This window comes from Cyprinus carpio, chromosome B14 (genome assembly GCF_018340385.1).
Source record: "Cyprinus carpio isolate SPL01 chromosome B14, ASM1834038v1, whole genome shotgun sequence".
Taxonomy (NCBI): Eukaryota; Metazoa; Chordata; class Actinopteri; order Cypriniformes; family Cyprinidae; genus Cyprinus; species Cyprinus carpio.
Window position 1 is genome coordinate 8,380,824 of NC_056610.1, and position 18,343 is coordinate 8,399,166.

General features: G+C 35.8%; 1 protein-coding gene across 2 annotated transcripts; it reads left to right on the plus strand.

The window, feature by feature from the left end:
• Nucleotides 1–14: 14 nt before the first annotated feature.
• Nucleotides 15–17,687, plus strand: LOC109093822 (MORC family CW-type zinc finger protein 4-like). 2 transcript variants are annotated; one of them, XM_042737942.1, is made up of 17 exons: nucleotides 15–171; nucleotides 270–342; nucleotides 1,299–1,431; nucleotides 1,519–1,739; nucleotides 2,553–2,700; nucleotides 3,904–4,063; nucleotides 5,891–6,019; nucleotides 6,636–6,755; nucleotides 6,982–7,085; nucleotides 7,542–7,709; nucleotides 9,462–9,581; nucleotides 11,594–11,671; nucleotides 11,959–11,998; nucleotides 12,567–12,733; nucleotides 13,244–13,847; nucleotides 16,174–16,430; nucleotides 17,094–17,687. In XM_042737942.1, exons 1-17 carry the CDS (start codon nucleotides 133–135, stop codon nucleotides 17,245–17,247), a joined length of 2,715 nt encoding a protein of 904 aa, XP_042593876.1. In that variant the 5' UTR covers nucleotides 15–132; the 3' UTR covers nucleotides 17,248–17,687. The 2 variants fall into 2 exon arrangements, with proteins under 2 accessions (XP_042593876.1, XP_042593877.1); XM_042737943.1 differs by having other exon boundaries at nucleotides 17,097–17,687.
• The last annotated feature ends 656 nt before the right edge of the window (nucleotides 17,688–18,343 follow it).

Genomic DNA, 18,343 nt, shown 5'->3' on the forward strand with positions numbered 1-18,343 from the left:
AGCTGTGGGTGGGAGTGTCACTTCACACACATTCACACACACACACACACACACACACACACACAGACACAGAAGGAGGAAGAATGAACCATCTGCATCTCTTTTCATCTGACGTGTGTTTTAACCCTCGTGATGGCGAGACTGAGCGAACACGGGATCCGGCTGAGCTCTGTGAGTAGTGTACTCTTTCTTAACTTCTCTAAAGTCTTTTCTCACGCTCTACGATGTACTTTATGATGATTATATTGCGTGATGTTGTTTTTTTATAGATGAGCCCGTCGTACCTGGAGAGCAACTCCACCAGTCACACATGGCCCTTCAGTGCAGTCGCAGAACTCATCGGTGAGCAAATCACAAATGTATTCATCTATTCAAGAGGAAAAACTCAGGTTTTGTCAGGACCTGGCGATACTTTCGGTTTAAACTTCCGCGAATATCATAGACAATGAATGCGCACATCACTTGCGCACGTTGCAGCTCTTTTAAGGCAAACAGTAGTACCTTACTGATAATGTTTTAATGATAATTAATGGCGTAATGTTAAAACTCAACACGCATGATGCATTTTGCAAGGTAAAGTTGCGTTTTGGATTAAACTGATAGTGGATCCGAACACTTAGAATGTCTGAATGTCATTGCATTTAACAATAAAATACAGCATCGAGCAACACTAAAAGTTTCGCGTCCAGTGAATGCATAAACTGATGTAGTCCGAATAAAAGCATCTACAAATGCATAAATGCAAATAAATAAATAAAAATAATAATGTAAAGAAAGACAAACGAACACTTTACAAGCAAAGCATTGATTAAAAAATAGGCTTGTTAGGTTTAACGTTACTAAAACTAACGTGTGGTGTTCAAATGAAGACTAATGAAATTGTGTCGTTTGTGTTTGTGGAACGTGATGAACTACACTGCGGTTTCTCTGCTAGGATAGATGGTTTATGGTAAAGGCTGATGGAAATATGTAAAGCTTTCAGGATCGGATCTCAGTACCGTTAGAGACAGGTGTCAGGAAACTGCATTCCTATCGTGCTTGCTTTTGATCACTTAATAATCAAGATTTGAGGTTAAACAAAATCCGTCTTAATATTTCTGCAGTTTCCTCTTGACTTCCTGTTAAACGGCTTGTGAGTCTTTTTAGGTTGTAGGTTATATACTAGGTTATATTTAGAGATCTGCCTTTTTGCAATCGCTTGCAGTCTAAAGTGCTGCAAAAAGCACTCATGTTGTGCATGTACAATAAATAATGCAGTTGTACTCTTAATTATGTACATTTTTCTGCGTGTGTTGTAGATAATGCATCTGACCCAGGAGTCACAGCCAAGAACATCTGGATTGATGTTGTAACGGTCAGAGAACAGCTGTGCCTCAGTTTTATGGACAACGGGAGCGGTATGACGCCCAACAAACTGCACAAAATGCTCAGGTGTGTGAAAACAGATACGAATGACGCCTCAAGTCTTGATGAGGAGAGACATTTTGTGAAAAGGAATCTCATTTTTTTTTTTTACAGCTTTGGATTCACAGAGAAAGGCTCCAGTAAAAGCAGTCATCAGCCCATCGGCGTATACGGAAACGGGTTTAAGTCAGGTTCAATGCGTCTTGGCCGCGATGCTCTGATCTTCACAAAAAATGGCGGCTGTCAGAGCGTGGGCATGTTGTCTCAAAGCTTCTTACAGGCTATTAAAGCTCAGGCTGTGATCGTACCCATCGCCCCGTTCAACCAACAGACCAATATCCTTCTGTTCAGTAGAAATACGGGTCTTTCAACTCAAGACGTGAACATTTTTCTGTTTGATAAACCCTCCTGTTGTGTTCAAAAGCTTTTGTGTTTGGGGTCAAATTAGCTCACATCGGTTTGCATACAATTTGCCAAAATCACTAAATAAAAACAGAAAATGTCTATTCTAGCTTGTTAGAGAAAACAAAATATAAAATAGGTGAGAAATGAAAAATTTTCCTTGGGTGATTCAGAAGACGAGTCTCAATTTCGACTAAACTTTGAGTCTTGAATTGAACTTCATATTTTACTGTTGGCCAAGCTACAATAAAGTTTTTTTTTTTTTACTTCACTCTTTAGTGTTCTTTAAAGTGTTAATTGCATGGAAACCAGAATGGGGTCAATAGGGGAGTCAATGAGACCCCAACACAAAAGTCCTAACAATTTTTGTACAACCTGTTCAAAACACATCCATGTGTCGAAACTTTCCATGCACATTCTTGACCATAAATGAGAAATTTTCACCACATTCCAAGAAGAAATAAATAGTTTAACCAATATTTTGAACCGTTTGAAAATTTGTGGGGGTCAAATACACAACAGGAGGTTTAAAGAAAAAATATGATGCATGCATTTGTTTTGCATGCATGTGCATGTACTCTTTGCATACAGATTGTAGACCAGTAGACTATATGCATAGACTATGTACATACAGAAAAAATAAGATGCATGTATTTGTTTTGCATGCATATGCATGCAATCTATGCATATAGACTGTAAACGGATGTCTCAGTGGGACAAAACATTGCCTTTAACTCCTGCATCACAGGCTCTGGTGGTAACAGAGGATTCAGAGGCGAGTCTGAGAGCCATCCTGAAATATTCTCTCTTCCAGAGTGTCTCTGAATTACAAGAGCAGTTGGACTCCATTCAGGGCAAAAAAGGAACCAAGATACTCATCTGGAACATCCGCAGGTCTGTCATCTGGTAGTTTTCAAACTGCTTTGCCAGAGTTGCATGGATGCGGTCAGTCGTAGTGAAAGATGAGGTTACAGAGCAAATGCAGACAGGAGAACCATTATGTTCAGTATCATAATTAATTTGCATGTGATTTACATGTTGCATGCAGGTGAGTGTACTGACTCTGTCATGACAACACACTCCTGATTTGTGTTTGTTTTGAATATAACCCTGAACTGCTTAGTTTAACAAATCATGTCATTTTAATCACCCTAAAGCATGTGATTCTCTCAACTCTTACAAATAGCATATTAAAGCAATCAGATATGCAATTGGCTACTTTCTAATCATATTTCTGTTTACTTGCATTTTTGAGTACATTTACAAGCTTTCATCTCAGATACCTATGGAAGCCAATTCCCACTATGGAATAAAAAACAAATAAAGGTAACATTTATTTTACAGTTTGGACTTTTCCTTGCAGCTCTGAGGTTATATCTCACAAATCAGACTTCTGACTCACAATTCTGAGAACAAAAGTCAGAATTGCGAGATATAAACTCAGAATCATGAGGAAAAGTGTCAGAATTGTGAGATAACTCGCAATTAAAAAAACTGTGAGATGTAAATTTCCTATATCTTGCTATTATAAGTTTACACTTCACAATTATGATATTTTCTTTGAATTCTAATTAACTTTGAATTTAGATTTTGTGATACTTGTTTAAAGTCCGAATTGCCAGATAAAAAGTTGCAGCCTTTTATCTCATGCTTCCATAGATATCAGGACTTTTACAGTGTTTCACTTTATTTGATGGGCTTTTTTTTGGTTTGAGTGGTAGATTTTGTGATATTTGTTTATTAGCCACTTCCTTGATAGAGTAAATGCAATATGCAAGTATGATTTGTCTGAAATTGATATAGAGTTTTTCTTAAATGCAAGTCGCTTAGGATAAAAAAAGTGTGGACAAAATGCTAAAATCTAAGTGCAAATGTAATCAGCATAACATTTTTACATTTGAACCATTTGATAAATAAAAAATAAACAGAGAAGCATTGAAAAATAAAGCTAAAAATATTGCATGTTTTTCTAGTTTTTATTTTTATTTTTTATTATTAATCCAAATATATTTCTCTTTCTAACTTAAATGCAAAAATACTGAATGATTTTGAATCATTTTTGTCTTTAAATCAAATTTTTACAATCCTCCCTCACAGAAATAAAGATGGAAAGCCAGAGTTTGACTTTGACACGGATGCGGAGGACATCCGTCTGCCAGAGATCAAGTCAGAGGAGACACAGGGAAAATGGAGGAGAGATTATTACAAGCACCGCAGAGACAGTAACAGCGTCCCTGAGATGGAGTTTTCTCTCAGAGTGAGTGAGAGAGAGAGAGAGAGAGAGATGGCCAACAGAGCGAGAAACTTCCTGATATTTATGGGCTGTAGTTGTTTTATAGTGTGAATGCAAATATGTATGTATGTATGTGTGAGTGTGTGTGTGAGAGAGAGAGAGAGAGAGAGAGAGAGAGAGAGAGTGTGTGTATGTGTGTGTGTGAATTTTAGGTGGAGCTGAGAGAATGGTAAAACAGTGCCGCGGTGTGAACTGGTGAATTTGAGACTCTAAAGTAACTTTGTGGTGCAGAGATAAAGATCAGAAACTGTCAGAGATACAGTCTTCAAATCATAGACTTTTTTATTAAAATAGTAATAATAATAATAATTAAAAAATTAAAATATTAACAATCACCATCATGACAACAAAAACATAATAATAATAATAATTAAAAAATGTATATATGTATTAGCATCAGCCTGATTCCCTCAACAATACCCCAGTAGAATTTTACCACTGGCTTTGAGGCCAACAAAAGTTTATGATTCATCAATAAAATCCACAAAAAAAAACAAAATAAAAAAAAATTTAAAAAAAAAAACACATATTCACAAAAAAAAAACCAAAAACATACTCTAAAAGAAAAACACAACGACCACAACACACAGCTCTAAAAAGGAAAAAAAAAAAAAAATTCAATCGGTTCACTCCGAGCAGAATCAATATTTTAAGGTTTCTGTTCCTGCATTCCTCTGATATTATTACTGTTTTGAAACCGTTTCAGGTGGAAGAAATACCGGTTAATAACATAATTTTTTAAAATAACGTTATTCATAATTTGTCTAATAATAACAATAATAATAATAATAATAATAATAAAGTACAGCGTTTTCTTTACTCAAAAAGAAAAGGAAAAAAGAGAAATCTGGTAACGTTAGCCAATAACCCGCTGCGCCTAGTCACAGCCAATACAGTATCATCTTTTCTAGATTTTGGCCGAATGTAGGCTACTAAACAAAAACAAATAAAAACAACAAAAACAAATCTATCAACACTTTAAAGACATCAAAGTATTTTTAAGATATTTAAAAATGTTTGCTGCATTGTTAAAAAAAAAAAAAAACACTTGTATATTCCTTTTTATGTAAGCCTATAGTTTTTCTGTTTTCTCCATTCACAGAAGCGCTGCAGGTGCGTGTGATTACACTATCCTCAGATAAACTCTAAGGGCGGTGCATTGCCATTGGGACTTGCCTATGATGAGTTCACAGCTGAGCGGGCATTTCACTCGTTGGCTTCAGCATCACATTTGCATAGTACTACTGGAAGTCATGATTGGTTTCTATTTCTGGTTCTGTTCCCGTCAAAATTTCGTTCGTTTCCGGTTTTCGTTTTCGTTCCTTGAACCGGTTCAGAGCCCTGGTCACATGACTTCAATGTCACCATTGTTAACGCTTTAAGACTTTGCTTAAAAACCGTTTTACCTGAAAGTTTGAGTTAGAATAGTTTGAAAGAGTGTGACTGTAAACACAATAAGGCTGTAAAACCTCTGTACGTGTTCGGTGAAATTGCGTTTCGGCGTTTAACCAAAAACTCATTGAATTCAGGACGATGGAACTGGAAGAGCTAAAATGCTTGTTTGTGGGTTTTGGCCTACAAAAATACATCATATATATGCCAAATACTAATGTCTAAGTGTTACTGGACATTTTTGCAGCTTGTTTTCTATAAATGATATTTTTTGGGCCGGGGAGGAACTTTTGAATATGTTTTATCTCAGTCAAGGACAGTTTGATATGTGCCCTTGAATTAAATGGAAAAAAGTTGAGACGCCCAACACAAATGTAATTCCTCTGTCTGCCCTTCCAGGCGTATCTCAGTATCCTTTACCTGAAGCCCAGGATTCAGATCATTTTGAGACAGAAGAAAGTTCAGACGAAGCTGATTGCCAAGAGTCTGTCCATGATTGAGAATGATGTCTATAAACCCCAGTTCATCGTATCCTTCTACTTGCCTCAAAGTTTTTAGTTTTGTATTTTTTGTTTTTATTTAATTTTTTTCATTTTTATTAAAGAACTGACTTGTTTTTGTGATTTTTTTTAGTTTTTTAAACATAAAATATTCATTTTTAAATATTTTTTATTTTCATATTTTTCTTTTTAATTTTAATGATTTTTTAGTAATCTGTGTTTTTGTCTTTTTTATTTTTAAAAAAGATGTATTTATTAATATTTTGAATTAATTTTTGTTAAATTTTTCCATTTAGTTAAAATTGTAGAAATGTTTTTTTTTCAATGACATTCAGACATTCTTTTTTTTTTCATTTTTATCTTTTTTTTCATTCAAATTTATTTAGTTTTAGTTATTGAAGTACATCAGGTTAAACTGAATGAAAATGTGAAATGTTAAATTTGGCAACTAATTAATATTAATATCAGTTTTTCATTGTAGTTAACTGTAATAACCCTGCCTGCTCTACCTGTTTCTGTGTTTTACTTCCACAGCAGGTTTTTGAAATGAACTGATTACTATTAATTATTACTGTTTTTTCCTCATAATCCTCTAGTCAAACTCGTTTTGACTCGAGAGTGTTTTCTTTAAACATGACTCTCAGAATGAGAGAGTGAAGATAACATTTGGATTCAACCAGAAAAATAAGGAGCATTATGGAATTATGATGTACCATAAAAACAGATTGATAAAGGCCCATGAGAAAGTTGGCTGCCAAATAAAGGTACTGGATCCATTCATGTGGGGAACCGAGATATAAGCAGGTCCACACATAATCTGCAGATGTATTTCATGTTATTGTTATCTATTTCACAGAAATCTGCACAAAATCAGCACAGAAAATGCAGAAAACTATAATAGATTCTGTCTGGGCCTGGTTATAACCTAAACAATAACTGTGCATTTGGTTCAAGTTTCATTGTGATTCACTTCCCATTTCTCTCGTTCAGTCTTCAGGTCAGAGGTCAGGGGTCGGGGTCATCGGAGTGATTGAGTGTAACTTCCTCAAGCCTGCTCATAACAAGCAGGATTTTGAGTACACCAAAGAGTACAGGTGCATTTCAGAAACTCACCAAAAACTTTAACCTGCAATGCCGCCCGGCTCCAATAGCAACTCATTTGAATGCCAGACTGACGCTAAATTCAAATCTGCTGCCACAGAGAAACAAGCTTTGGTGAAACTGAATATTTTGTTGTATAGCTGATCACAAATACTAGGTTCAAGTATAGAGTTCACAATACAAGTCAAAGAAATGTCAGTACATTTTTTTTAATAATTTAAAAATAATTTAATAATAATTTTATATATTTTTTATAAAATATTTTGTAATCAACTTTAAAATATTAAGAGTAAAATATAAAAAATAAAATAATATTTAAAATATATATACATTAATTTATATATATATATATATATATATATAAGTATATATATATATATATATATATATTATTTATTTTTTTGTTATTTCCATTTTAACTTCTTTTTTTTTTGCTTCTTTTCTCATAGACTCACACTAGCTGCTCTTGGTCTCAAACTGAATGATTACTGGCGTGAAAAGAAGGAAAAGAAAGCAAAAGAGAGAGCGTTTCAAGCCTTAGAGAGGAAAAGCCAGGAAGGAGATACTGAGGAAACAGAGGATGAGGATGGTGAAGAGGAAGAGGAGGAAGAAGAAGTGTATGATTGTTTTCCTCCAAAACGTTTCACACAACAGTGTTGTGGTACCTGCTTTGCTCTGCTGGTGATCTGTTAGTCAGATGGCCAGAATAGTACCATGGGTTTGTGGGTAAAAAATGAAAGATGGTGCAACTTAACTTGCTAAAACTATTGTCTGACTATTTGTCTGTTAGACCACAAACCTCGCATATACATGCATAACAGAAAACACACAGACAGAAAGCGTCTTGTAATGGCAGAGGTCAAGTTGAGCTCTTAAATGCAGGTGGGAGGCACAAAGAAATGTGAAACTGTTAATCACACGGCTAAAGTAGTAGCATGGTTCATATCTGTGATGTCTGCAAGTAAACCATGCAACAACTAAAACATGCAACACACATGATTGATCACAACCAAGGTTCCCATGAAAACAAAATTGAGGCTTTGTTTTATTAGCTTTGCAAAAATGTAACGATACAGAATACATGTATAGTGTTCATTTGATTGTTTGATTCTTACATATTTTTTTTCATTATAATAATCTTCACAGCTTTTTAAAATTTCAAAGCCTAAATAAAATCGGTAGAAGTTAAAAGTTAAACATAGACTATAAGTGAACTAAACCACGGTCGCATGACTTAAATGCCACCAGCATTAATATTCTTTCAGCTGTTTCAGTCTTTAACTGAAAGTTTAAGTTTGAATTGTTTGTAAGAGTGTGATTATAAACACACCCATATGGCAAATTTCTTTTTCTGGCCAAAACATATTTTATATATATGCTAAATATGTTGTAAACGGTGAAGCTCAATGAAATATATATTTTTATTTGAAAGGGAAAATATATTTAGTTTCATTCTTAATATACCAAAATATATTTCAAAATGTTTTTCAGGGACAAAAAAAATACAATTCCAGTCATTTTTGTTTTTATTCAAATGTTGCGCACGTGTTATAGACAACAAAAGTTATGTTTTTTCTTGGATTGAAAATATAGAGGGCAAAAAATATGTTAAAATAACTTTTAAAAATATATTCAAATTTTGAAAATATATTTTTGCAAAAATAGGGAAAAAAGTCAAAAAATATATAGAAAACAGTAAAATATAGAAGGTAGTAATGCCATTAGCTATTTGTTTGCAACCACCTTTCAAGTAAAACCCTTAAAAATCACTGATGTGTTTATGTCGTACAATGAAACATGACAATATTTGAAGCTTTTGTTAATCTCTGACTTTTCAGGTGTTTAACCAAAAAGCCATTGACTTCAGGACATTGGAACTAGAAGAGCTAAAATGATAATTTCTGGGTTTTTGACAAATAAATATACTGTACGTCTTTACTGCGACAGTCTATACCACCTGCCTCTGACAAGCAATATCAAGTATTAAATCATGCATTTGAAGCTGAACTCAAGGCTAGTGGCTAGTCGTAACCTTGATTCAACTGGAATTATTACATCAACATATGAACAAAAACTGCTCACATCAAGCTATTTCTTGGACATAAATATCTTTCCAAAATATTCGCATCCAAAAGAAGTTTGTGATTACACAATATATGTATGTTCAGTGTATATAGCGATTAATCGATTTGACGGCATAAGAGCACACTTTTATTTTGGATGCAATTAATCACGATTAATCGGTTTGACAGCATAAGAACACAGACTTTTATTATGGATGACAGATTTGACAGCACTACAAAATATATATGAAAACTCCACACACAACAAGTTGAACTGGAGTATTAACGGCTTTCTTCTGTCCGAAGGAATGTGATGTGGATTCAGTGTGAAGAGTGTTTGAAATGGAGAGGAATCAGCACTCACCTGTTTGCTGGAAGCGTTCCTGATCCGTTCAGATGCAGCATGCACCCAATACCGAGCTTACGGTGAGTCTATGCCTGTTTGATTACCTGAAATTAAACGGGTTTGTTCAGAATGCAGTACTAGTATGCTACACATATTATATATGCATTACAGTATACTGTGTGCATTAAAGGGGTGCTTTTATGCTTTTTCACTTTTTCAACTTTAGTTAGTCTGTAATGTTACTCTTTGAGCATAAAAAAGATCTGCAAATTTTCAAAGCTCAAAGTCCAATTCAAAAGGAGATATTTTATTTAACAGAAATCACTTTTGAAAAACTACAACGAACGACTCGTTTGGACTACAACGCATATTTTCTGGAATTTGTGACGTCACAAATCTCGACGAATGGGACGAGACCTGGTTGAGCTGCACTAGAGAAGGCAAAGAGTGTTATCACTATGTCGGAGACACGCTAGCTTTCCAAAGGCAGATGAACTTAGAGTGCTTACAATCATCCAGGTTTAAATCGCTCTCAAACTGATTTGATTTTGACGCATAAAATAAAACTAACATCACACCACTATGATAAGAAAAATAACATTACATTACCAGACCACGAGCCCAGCCAATCAAACCACACAACACACCAGCCAAATAAAACACAACTAATCACAACACCGACTGGCGCAGCTTACCAATCACAGTGCATTTCATATTTCAGAAGGCGGGCCTTCATTTGATTGGAACTATTCCAGACGTTCATGCCAGACTGGGGAGAGAGGTGTTGTAATAATGTAAAACACATGAAAAATATGTTTTTCGAACAACCTAGTATGAGAGCCTGTTCTAGTACACCCCCAAAACAAAATCAAGACTTTGTAAAAGAGCATAATAGGACCCCTTTAAGCAGGTTTTCTGTGTGAATGAAGTATCCAGATGATTTGCCAGAAAGTGGCATTAAAAAAATTAAAGGGGTCATATGATGCGGTTTCAATTTTTCCTTTCTCTTTGGAGTGTTACAAGCTGTTGGTGCATAAATAAGATCTGTAAAGTTGCAAAGACTAAAGTCTCAAATCCAAAGAGATATTCTTTATAAAAGTTAAGACTCGTCCACACCCTCCTAAATGGCTCGTTCTAACACGGCCCTATATCTCTACGTCAGCATGTGGGAAGATTTGCATAATGCTGCCCAGATGTTCACGCAAAGAAAGAAGGAGTACCTTTTATTCTTGTTGTAGTATTGTTGTTGCCGCCGCCACCAAGTCCTATAGACGCTGTGTGTTTCACTGTGAAAGCGAAACTACTTTGATTGGCCTTCCAAAAGAGGATGATATCCGATTCGTCTTGCCTGGAGCTGATCCGTGCTGGTCGCTGAGGAAATACATCAACTTTGCACTGTGGATCGACGAATCGGCTTTCTTCATGGACGAAGCTGCCGCAAGCCCAACGGACACTCCTTCATCGAATCCACCGGCCGCGCCGTTCTCAAGCCGGCCGCGGCTCAGTCTAGGCCTCCAGCCTCCGCTCACTCAAGGCCATGGTGTGCGACGCTGTTTCGTTGAGAAAGCGAAACTACTTTGTTTGGCCTTCCAAAAGAAGACAAGACTAGAAATCATGTTTATATCACGTTTATAATGGGTTTTATGTTTATGTCTCGTCGCTCCGGCCGGACAAGGCATCACAGTATGTTAAGAGGCATAACATTTCCGTCACACGCTTGAGGCATTCGGCCAATCACAGCACACCTCGCTTTTCAGAACTATTAGCTTTGTAAAAATCGACGCGTTTCAGAAGCCGGGGCATAGAGGAGAAACAATAATGTACAGTATGTGGAAAACAATCTGTTTTTTGAACCTTAAACCACATAAACACATTTCATTACACCAAATACACAAAATAATGTTCTTTTTAGCAGCATCATATGACCCCTTTAAAAGGATTAGAAAATGCTACTGGATTTGCTTGCTGTATGAACATGCAGCTTGATTAGATCATGCTGAAATGTGTAAATTGCATCGTATGCTGTAAGCCCCACACTACGTATTAAATTTCAAAGCATAAGTTTATTTATTCTTGTGCTTTTGTTATGTAGGAGCTGTTTGTTACCGGAGGATACGGAGGAAAATGCTGAAGTCAGAACACCCAGCTATGAAAAAACACTCAAAAAACAGTTAAGACAGTAAAATTGTCTCTGCACCATAAATATATATATATAATATATATTTATATATATAAATTTCACAAATTATTACAAAAAACGTCAAGTAAAACATTGAATTAAACATCAGCTTTTAAAGCAGAAAGACTGAAATAGAAAATTATTGTAAAATGAGCTCCAGTAATCTTTATTACAACTTGTAAGCACAATCTTTACACTAATGGTGTGGCACCACATTCAGATACCTGCAATTCGTGGATGAATGCATGCGGTGTTAATGTGTGTTTTGTTGTGTGCAGGGAACATGCCACCATCAAGAGAAGAGGAAGATCTCTAGAGGTACTGACCTCTGTTTGTGTGTCTGATGAGGAAGTACTCGTTTCTCAGGACAGGAACTTGGGTTTCTGACTCTCACGAGTGTCAGGGTGCAATCACACTCGCTGTGGGCTTGTTGACTCAGTTGTGTGTGTTTGGTCTTTATAAAGGTTTTCTGTAGGTCTGCATGCATCCGTCTTCTTTTGCATGTGGCAGACATGACAAATAATGTGTACGAGTATGACTGTGAGACCTTTGCCTATGCAAACATGAATTGTTGGTGTGTGTGTGTCAGTGTTTGGGAAACTGCAGTATTTTGATACTGTAGTTTGCCAAGTGACCCAATAATTCTTAAACTACAGTAAGGCTGTCCTTAGTAGATCATTTATATAATCTCTGTTTAACGGGGAAAAAAGTATTATCTTATATAAGAAACTATATTTTAGTAATTGGTTCTAATGACTGCAGTTATGTGGCCATACAGAGACATTTATAGAAATTTTGTATATTAATGTGAAATATCACTTCTCATTTTGGTTTTGACACACTGATCTCACTTCAAACTGTAAGTGTGTGTGTTTGTGTGCTCTAGATGAGTAAAAGCCCGGTGCGTCCTCTCTGTCGAGGACTATCTGAACCTGCATCAGAGAGCAAACAGGATGAGGTCACAGTTACCATGACGACAGATACACAGGATACAGATGAGGATGAAGTCAGCGTTGTTGTCACAGAAGAAGAAGAGTCTTCACCCTCCCCGAGGTCTGACAGATACACAACTGGGACATTTACCCACATTAAAGAATCACTTTTGCAGTCACTCGTCATTAGGAAGGATGCAAGTACACAAATGCAGATGAAAATTCTTAGTTGATGCATTGCAGTGCATTTAACATGTTTAACAAACATTGCTGGGTTACTGTGGTAGTGACAAACAACAAACTACAGTATTTAAGTGGGAGTTAGAGTGACCTTCAACTGTGACTTTAAACCAGATATGATATTATTCAGGAAGCTTTTAATAAATATTCTTATATAAATTGTATAGAAAATATAATATAGAGTTTATACTAAATTTGACAAATTTTTTCTGTTTTAATGTCATTTTTAAAAAAAGAAAAGAGAAAAAAATAAGTGTAAAAAATATAACAATTTAATCAATTTAATTTAACTGGGTCTTTATACATGAAAATTTAAAGCTGCCTTTAAACTTAAGCGGGTCCTGCATAGGAAATGAGCAGGTTTAACTAACTTTGCTCACTTATTTTTTAGAAAAAGAAGGAAAGAAACAACTTCAGACACTGAAAAGGGCAATAAGTCCCCAAACCATGCTGAATCTCCAGACGTCCCATCTGAGGGAGAGACAGAAACACCGGACAAAGCGCATGAAGGATCAGAGACAAACAGCAGCACATCACCAGCGGTGGATACGGTGGCTCAGGAGGACACTATTCAGCTAGAAGCCACTGTACTCGAGGGCCCCATTGAGCCCCAGACATCTCAGGGGCCACAGATGCCCAAAGATCAGCCCAGGATCCCCCCTCACCCGCTCTCACCACACTCCTCCACAACCATGGCTCAGACAGTGGTCGTCACTCCTCTCAGCCGGCCGGGATTTCAGCCCGTGTCGCCGTTACCCGCAGACGGTTCGGACCGTGCGGCGCTTGCTCATAGACTTGCTCAGCTGGAGCGGGAAGCCAAGCGGCTGAAAAGAATCCTGGGCATCCGTGAGCCAGAGGTTGCCATGGTGATGGAGGCGGAAGGGGGTGGGCCTTCTGATGTCACCACGGGTGATTCAGTGTCATGTGACCAAAATGCAGAAAGATTGAACCCAATGTCAAATGAGTCTAGGACGGAGGAACTTTCTGTTTGTCAGGTAAGAATGCCAGCAGCCAATCAAATTTCAGTGGCTAATGCCAAATCCAAGTGGCTAACTGTTATGAAAATTAATGTATTTGTACAGAACATCTTATTTAAATTAGTATGTGGGCCAATTTTCCACAAGGTGGCGATATAATAAGCAACTTTGCATTTTGCAAATATTGTGATAGAATCAGAATTTGTTTCTTCTAAATCCTTGCTTTAAGCCATAACAAGTGTATATCTCATTGTTTATTTATAAAATGCATTATATATTTAGAATATATATATATATATATATATATATATATATATGTGTGTATACAGCTGTGTTATAATTAGTATAATTTAGTGACAGTATAAACAATTACTCAGACAAGATTTGCTGTAGTATATATTGCTTGGCATGATTATACAAGTATGTGGATAAAGTGAGATGTACAGAAAATCATGATATCAGTATTTTAAAATGTTGATGCCTTACAGTCGCATTTAGCAGATTAGAGCTGGGCGATAATATAGCTATATTTTGCGACAATACAAACAGTTCAGATTTGATTAATGTCAAATCTGAATGGCCAACTGTTATGAAAAGTTATATATTTGTACATCTTGTGAAAATTAGTATGTGTACCAATATTTGTAAAGACCAACCACAAGGTGGCGCTATAAGCAATTTTTCATTTTTGCAAATAACTCTACATTAGAACCAGAATTTTAAATATATATTCTAATATATATATGTGTGTGTGTGTGTGTGTGTGTGTGTCCAATAGTGAGATATATTCAAATTTATACATAGAGCTTTGCGATAATATGGATATATTTTCTGCAAATAAAAAATTAAGCAACCATAATTTGTATATATACTGTATAGTATATAAAATGTATTGCTGATTATTTGTATGCAGATAAAGTAGGATGTACTATATATAACCATCTTTTAAAGGGGTCATATGACATTGCTAAAAATAATTTATTTGGTGTATTTGGTGTAATGCAACGTGTTTGTTGTTTAAGGTTCAAAAAACATTATTTTCCCCATACTGTACATTATTGTTGCTCCTCTAGGCCCCGCCTTTCTGAATTGCGTAGATTTTTACAAAGCTCATTGTTCTGAAAAGCGATGAGTGCTCTGATTGGCCAGCTATCCAGTGCTTTGTGATTGGCCGAAAACCTCCAGCATGTGACAGAAATGTTATGCCCCTTACCTTATTGTGATGTGGTGTGTCCTGGCGCGACAAGACAAAACAATAAAACCCATTACAAACGAGGCATTTTTTTGCATCCAGTGGGGACATAATTACTGATTATATTCACTTATACTGTCTTTTTACGCATTGCGCATCACGCCGCATAAACATAAAACCATGTCTGCATTTGTGATCTGAGAAACGACAAACAACAAGCTCTACTCTACACTGCTCAAAACTAGCGTTTGAATCGTCAGTGGCAAATTCTTTAAATATGAAAACGTACTTACAGGCTGTGAGTCAGAGGCGCCAAACTGTCCTTGCAAAGTTGGAATTGCCCCACTTTATAGAAACAGCTTTGAGCACAGCCTACCCAGGTTCAGGAAACAGTCCTCCATAAAATGTGCTGCACACATCTGAATATTTGGGTTGAACTGTTCTGGAACAGTGTTGTAAATACAACTTAACCACTGATTTCTAGTTGTGTCCTCTTTTGGAAGACCAAAGAAAGTAGTTTCACTTTCACAACAAAACACACAGTGTCTCTAAGACAAGGCGGTGGCAGAAGCAACAATACTACAGCGAGAATCAAAGTTATGCCTACTTTCTTTGCGTGAACATTTGGGCGGCGTTATGCAAATCTTCCCACACAGTGATGTAGACATGTGGGGGCGTGTTTAAACGAGGTGTTTTAGGAAGGCGTGGACATGTCTTAACTTTTATAAAGAATATTTCTTTTGGTTTGAGACTTTAGTCCTTGCAACTTTAGGGATCTTATCTATGCACGAACAGCTTGTGACACTCCAAAGAGAAAGGAAAACTTGAAATTGCATCATATGACCCCTTAATATATTGCTTAGGCAATAATATAGTTTACATTTTTGACATCATAACAATCAAGCAGTTGAGATTTGATCTATAGTGCATATCGCTGAGATATAGTAGTTGTATAATTTGTTATTCCCTGTTAATGTAAATTTGAGTTATCAGTTTGTCATCTGAGAAACCTGATTTGTTTGTTAAATCATTAAACATCAGGTAGACCCTATGTTTAGTTTTTAATCAGAGTGACATCATAATTAATCAATAGCACACAACATTTAATAAACTAATCATTTTAAATCCATTTTAAATACCTTCAATCTGTAGAAATCAGAGGAACAGGCCAACAGGCTTCCATCTAGTTCGTCCCCCATCCAGCAGGAGGCAGAAACGAGTCCAAGAGATGAGCTGTACTGGAGCAAGACATTAGCCAAACTGCAGAGTGAGAACCAGAGATTGCTAACTGATCTGAACGAGCTGAGAACAGAGAGAGACCAACTGCTGAACCAAGTGAGACAGACAGAGAGAGACACTGAGGACAGGAGAGACCAGAGCACCAACACACCCAACCACACTTACAATAGGTGTGTATGACTGAGTACAGCTGCACATAAGAGAGAAGATAAGATACAAGTCATGTCTTATTTGATTTTTTTTTTATTATTATTATTATTTGCCATTTCCAACAATATTTAATTTCATATATCTATTTATATATACATTATATAAGTAGTTTATATATCAATATATAAATGTTTTTTTTTAAAAGAAATTAATACTTTTATTCAGCATGTATGCATTAAATTGATCAAAAGTGATAGTTGTGTTTTAAACAGTCGAACAAAACAGCTATTATTATCAGCTATTATTATAATGTTTCTTTTTTGAGTTTGAAACATTTGAAAGCTTTCTTGAGCAGCAAATTGGCATATTTGGATGATTTTTGAAGGATCATGTGACACTGAAGACTGGATTAATTTTTGGAGTAAATTGATCGCAGGAATAAATTAAATTTTTTAGATATATTCAAATAATAAACAGGTTTTTATTGAAATATATATATATATATATATATATATTTTACACATTTGACAGTATTTTTAATCAAATATATGGCTTAATAAATGCTACTGTGCTTTCAATATATATATTTAGCCATTTATGTGATTAAAAATATATATATATACATACATACATACATACACACACACTAATATGAACATGTCTCTGTCGTTCCTTCCTGACAGCAGTGTGACGCTGGAGAGGTTGCGGTCTGTCCGTCGGAATGTGGTTGCATTATTGTCTTCCATCCTACCGAACCTGGATATGCAGGGAATCAGCTACGACACAAATGATGTAGACAGCATCCTACAGCAGATCATACAAGCCAACAACTTGTGATTTTTCAACTGGATTACAGAGCAATGGCTGTCTTATAACACAAGCATTTGGGATCAAAAAATAATTTGTCTGAAGCCAAACAGAAGTCTGGGAGGTTGGGAGGACAGAATTGTGTCACTGTTGGTGCATGGAAAAAGCAGCATTAAAAGGTCTTTTATTTTCATAAACATAAATTATTTTGCAAGTTAAAGCTACTTTACATTTCAAACACACTTAAATAATTTTTTTTCTTATAACTTGAATTTCGCATGCATGGATCTGACCGAAACACTCACTGTCTCTCCAGTGCTGCAAGTTAAACTACTTTCACAATCGTGTCACAAACATTTGAGGTTTCACACAGACACTTCATCGCTTTTTAGTTCCGCTGCATTGCTCTTCTAGCGCTTACTGTAAATACACGCATCTGCAAGATGCAAGAAGCTTTTTGATATATATATATTTAAACTTGCTATTTTTAAAGGAATAGTTCACCCCACAATTAAAAATGGCCTGAAATGTACTCATCCTCCGGCCATCCAAGATGTAGATGAGTTTGTTTCTTGATGGGAAAAGAGTTGGAGACATTTGTCATTACATCAGTTGCTCTCCAGTGGATCTTCTGGAGTGAATGGGTGCCGTCAGAATAAGAGTCAAAACAGGCGATAAAAACATCACAATAATCCACAAGCGATTGACACCACTCAAGTCCATCAATTAATATCTTTTTAAGGGAAAACCTGAAACAAATCCATCATTAACACATTTTAACTGGTTTCCGGTCCATAATCCATATTTAAAAAAAAAAAAAAAATCCAGTGAAAAGGTCAATCCCTGTTGTCCTCACACATCAAAATCCACCCACATATTTGTTGAGAACTGTTTTTGGACTATTTTCTCTTGTAAACTGTGCTTGATTTGTGCCGATTTCTCTCCTAAATCAGACAAGACACCTTTTTCACTCAAGAAAGCAAAATTATGGATCGAGGACTCGATGGTTTCAAGTTAAAATGTCTTGGTTAATTGATTTTTATTACAAACAGCTTTTCACATCATAAGACATTAATTGATGGACTGGAGTCATGTGGATTACATGTGGATTATTGTGATGTTTTTA

Bases quoted from the DNA above. Each gene is read 5' to 3' on its own strand.
- LOC109093822 (XM_042737942.1), top strand. From the start codon at position 133: ATGGCGAGACTGAGCGAACACGGGATCCGGCTGAGCTCT. The intron at 12,734-13,243 runs GTCTGACAGATA...CTTATTTTTTAG, and splicing joins GAGTCTTCACCCTCCCCGAG to AAAAAGAAGGAAAGAAACAA. The intron at 16,431-17,093 runs GTGTGTATGACT...CCTTCCTGACAG, and splicing joins CCCAACCACACTTACAATAG to CAGTGTGACGCTGGAGAGGT.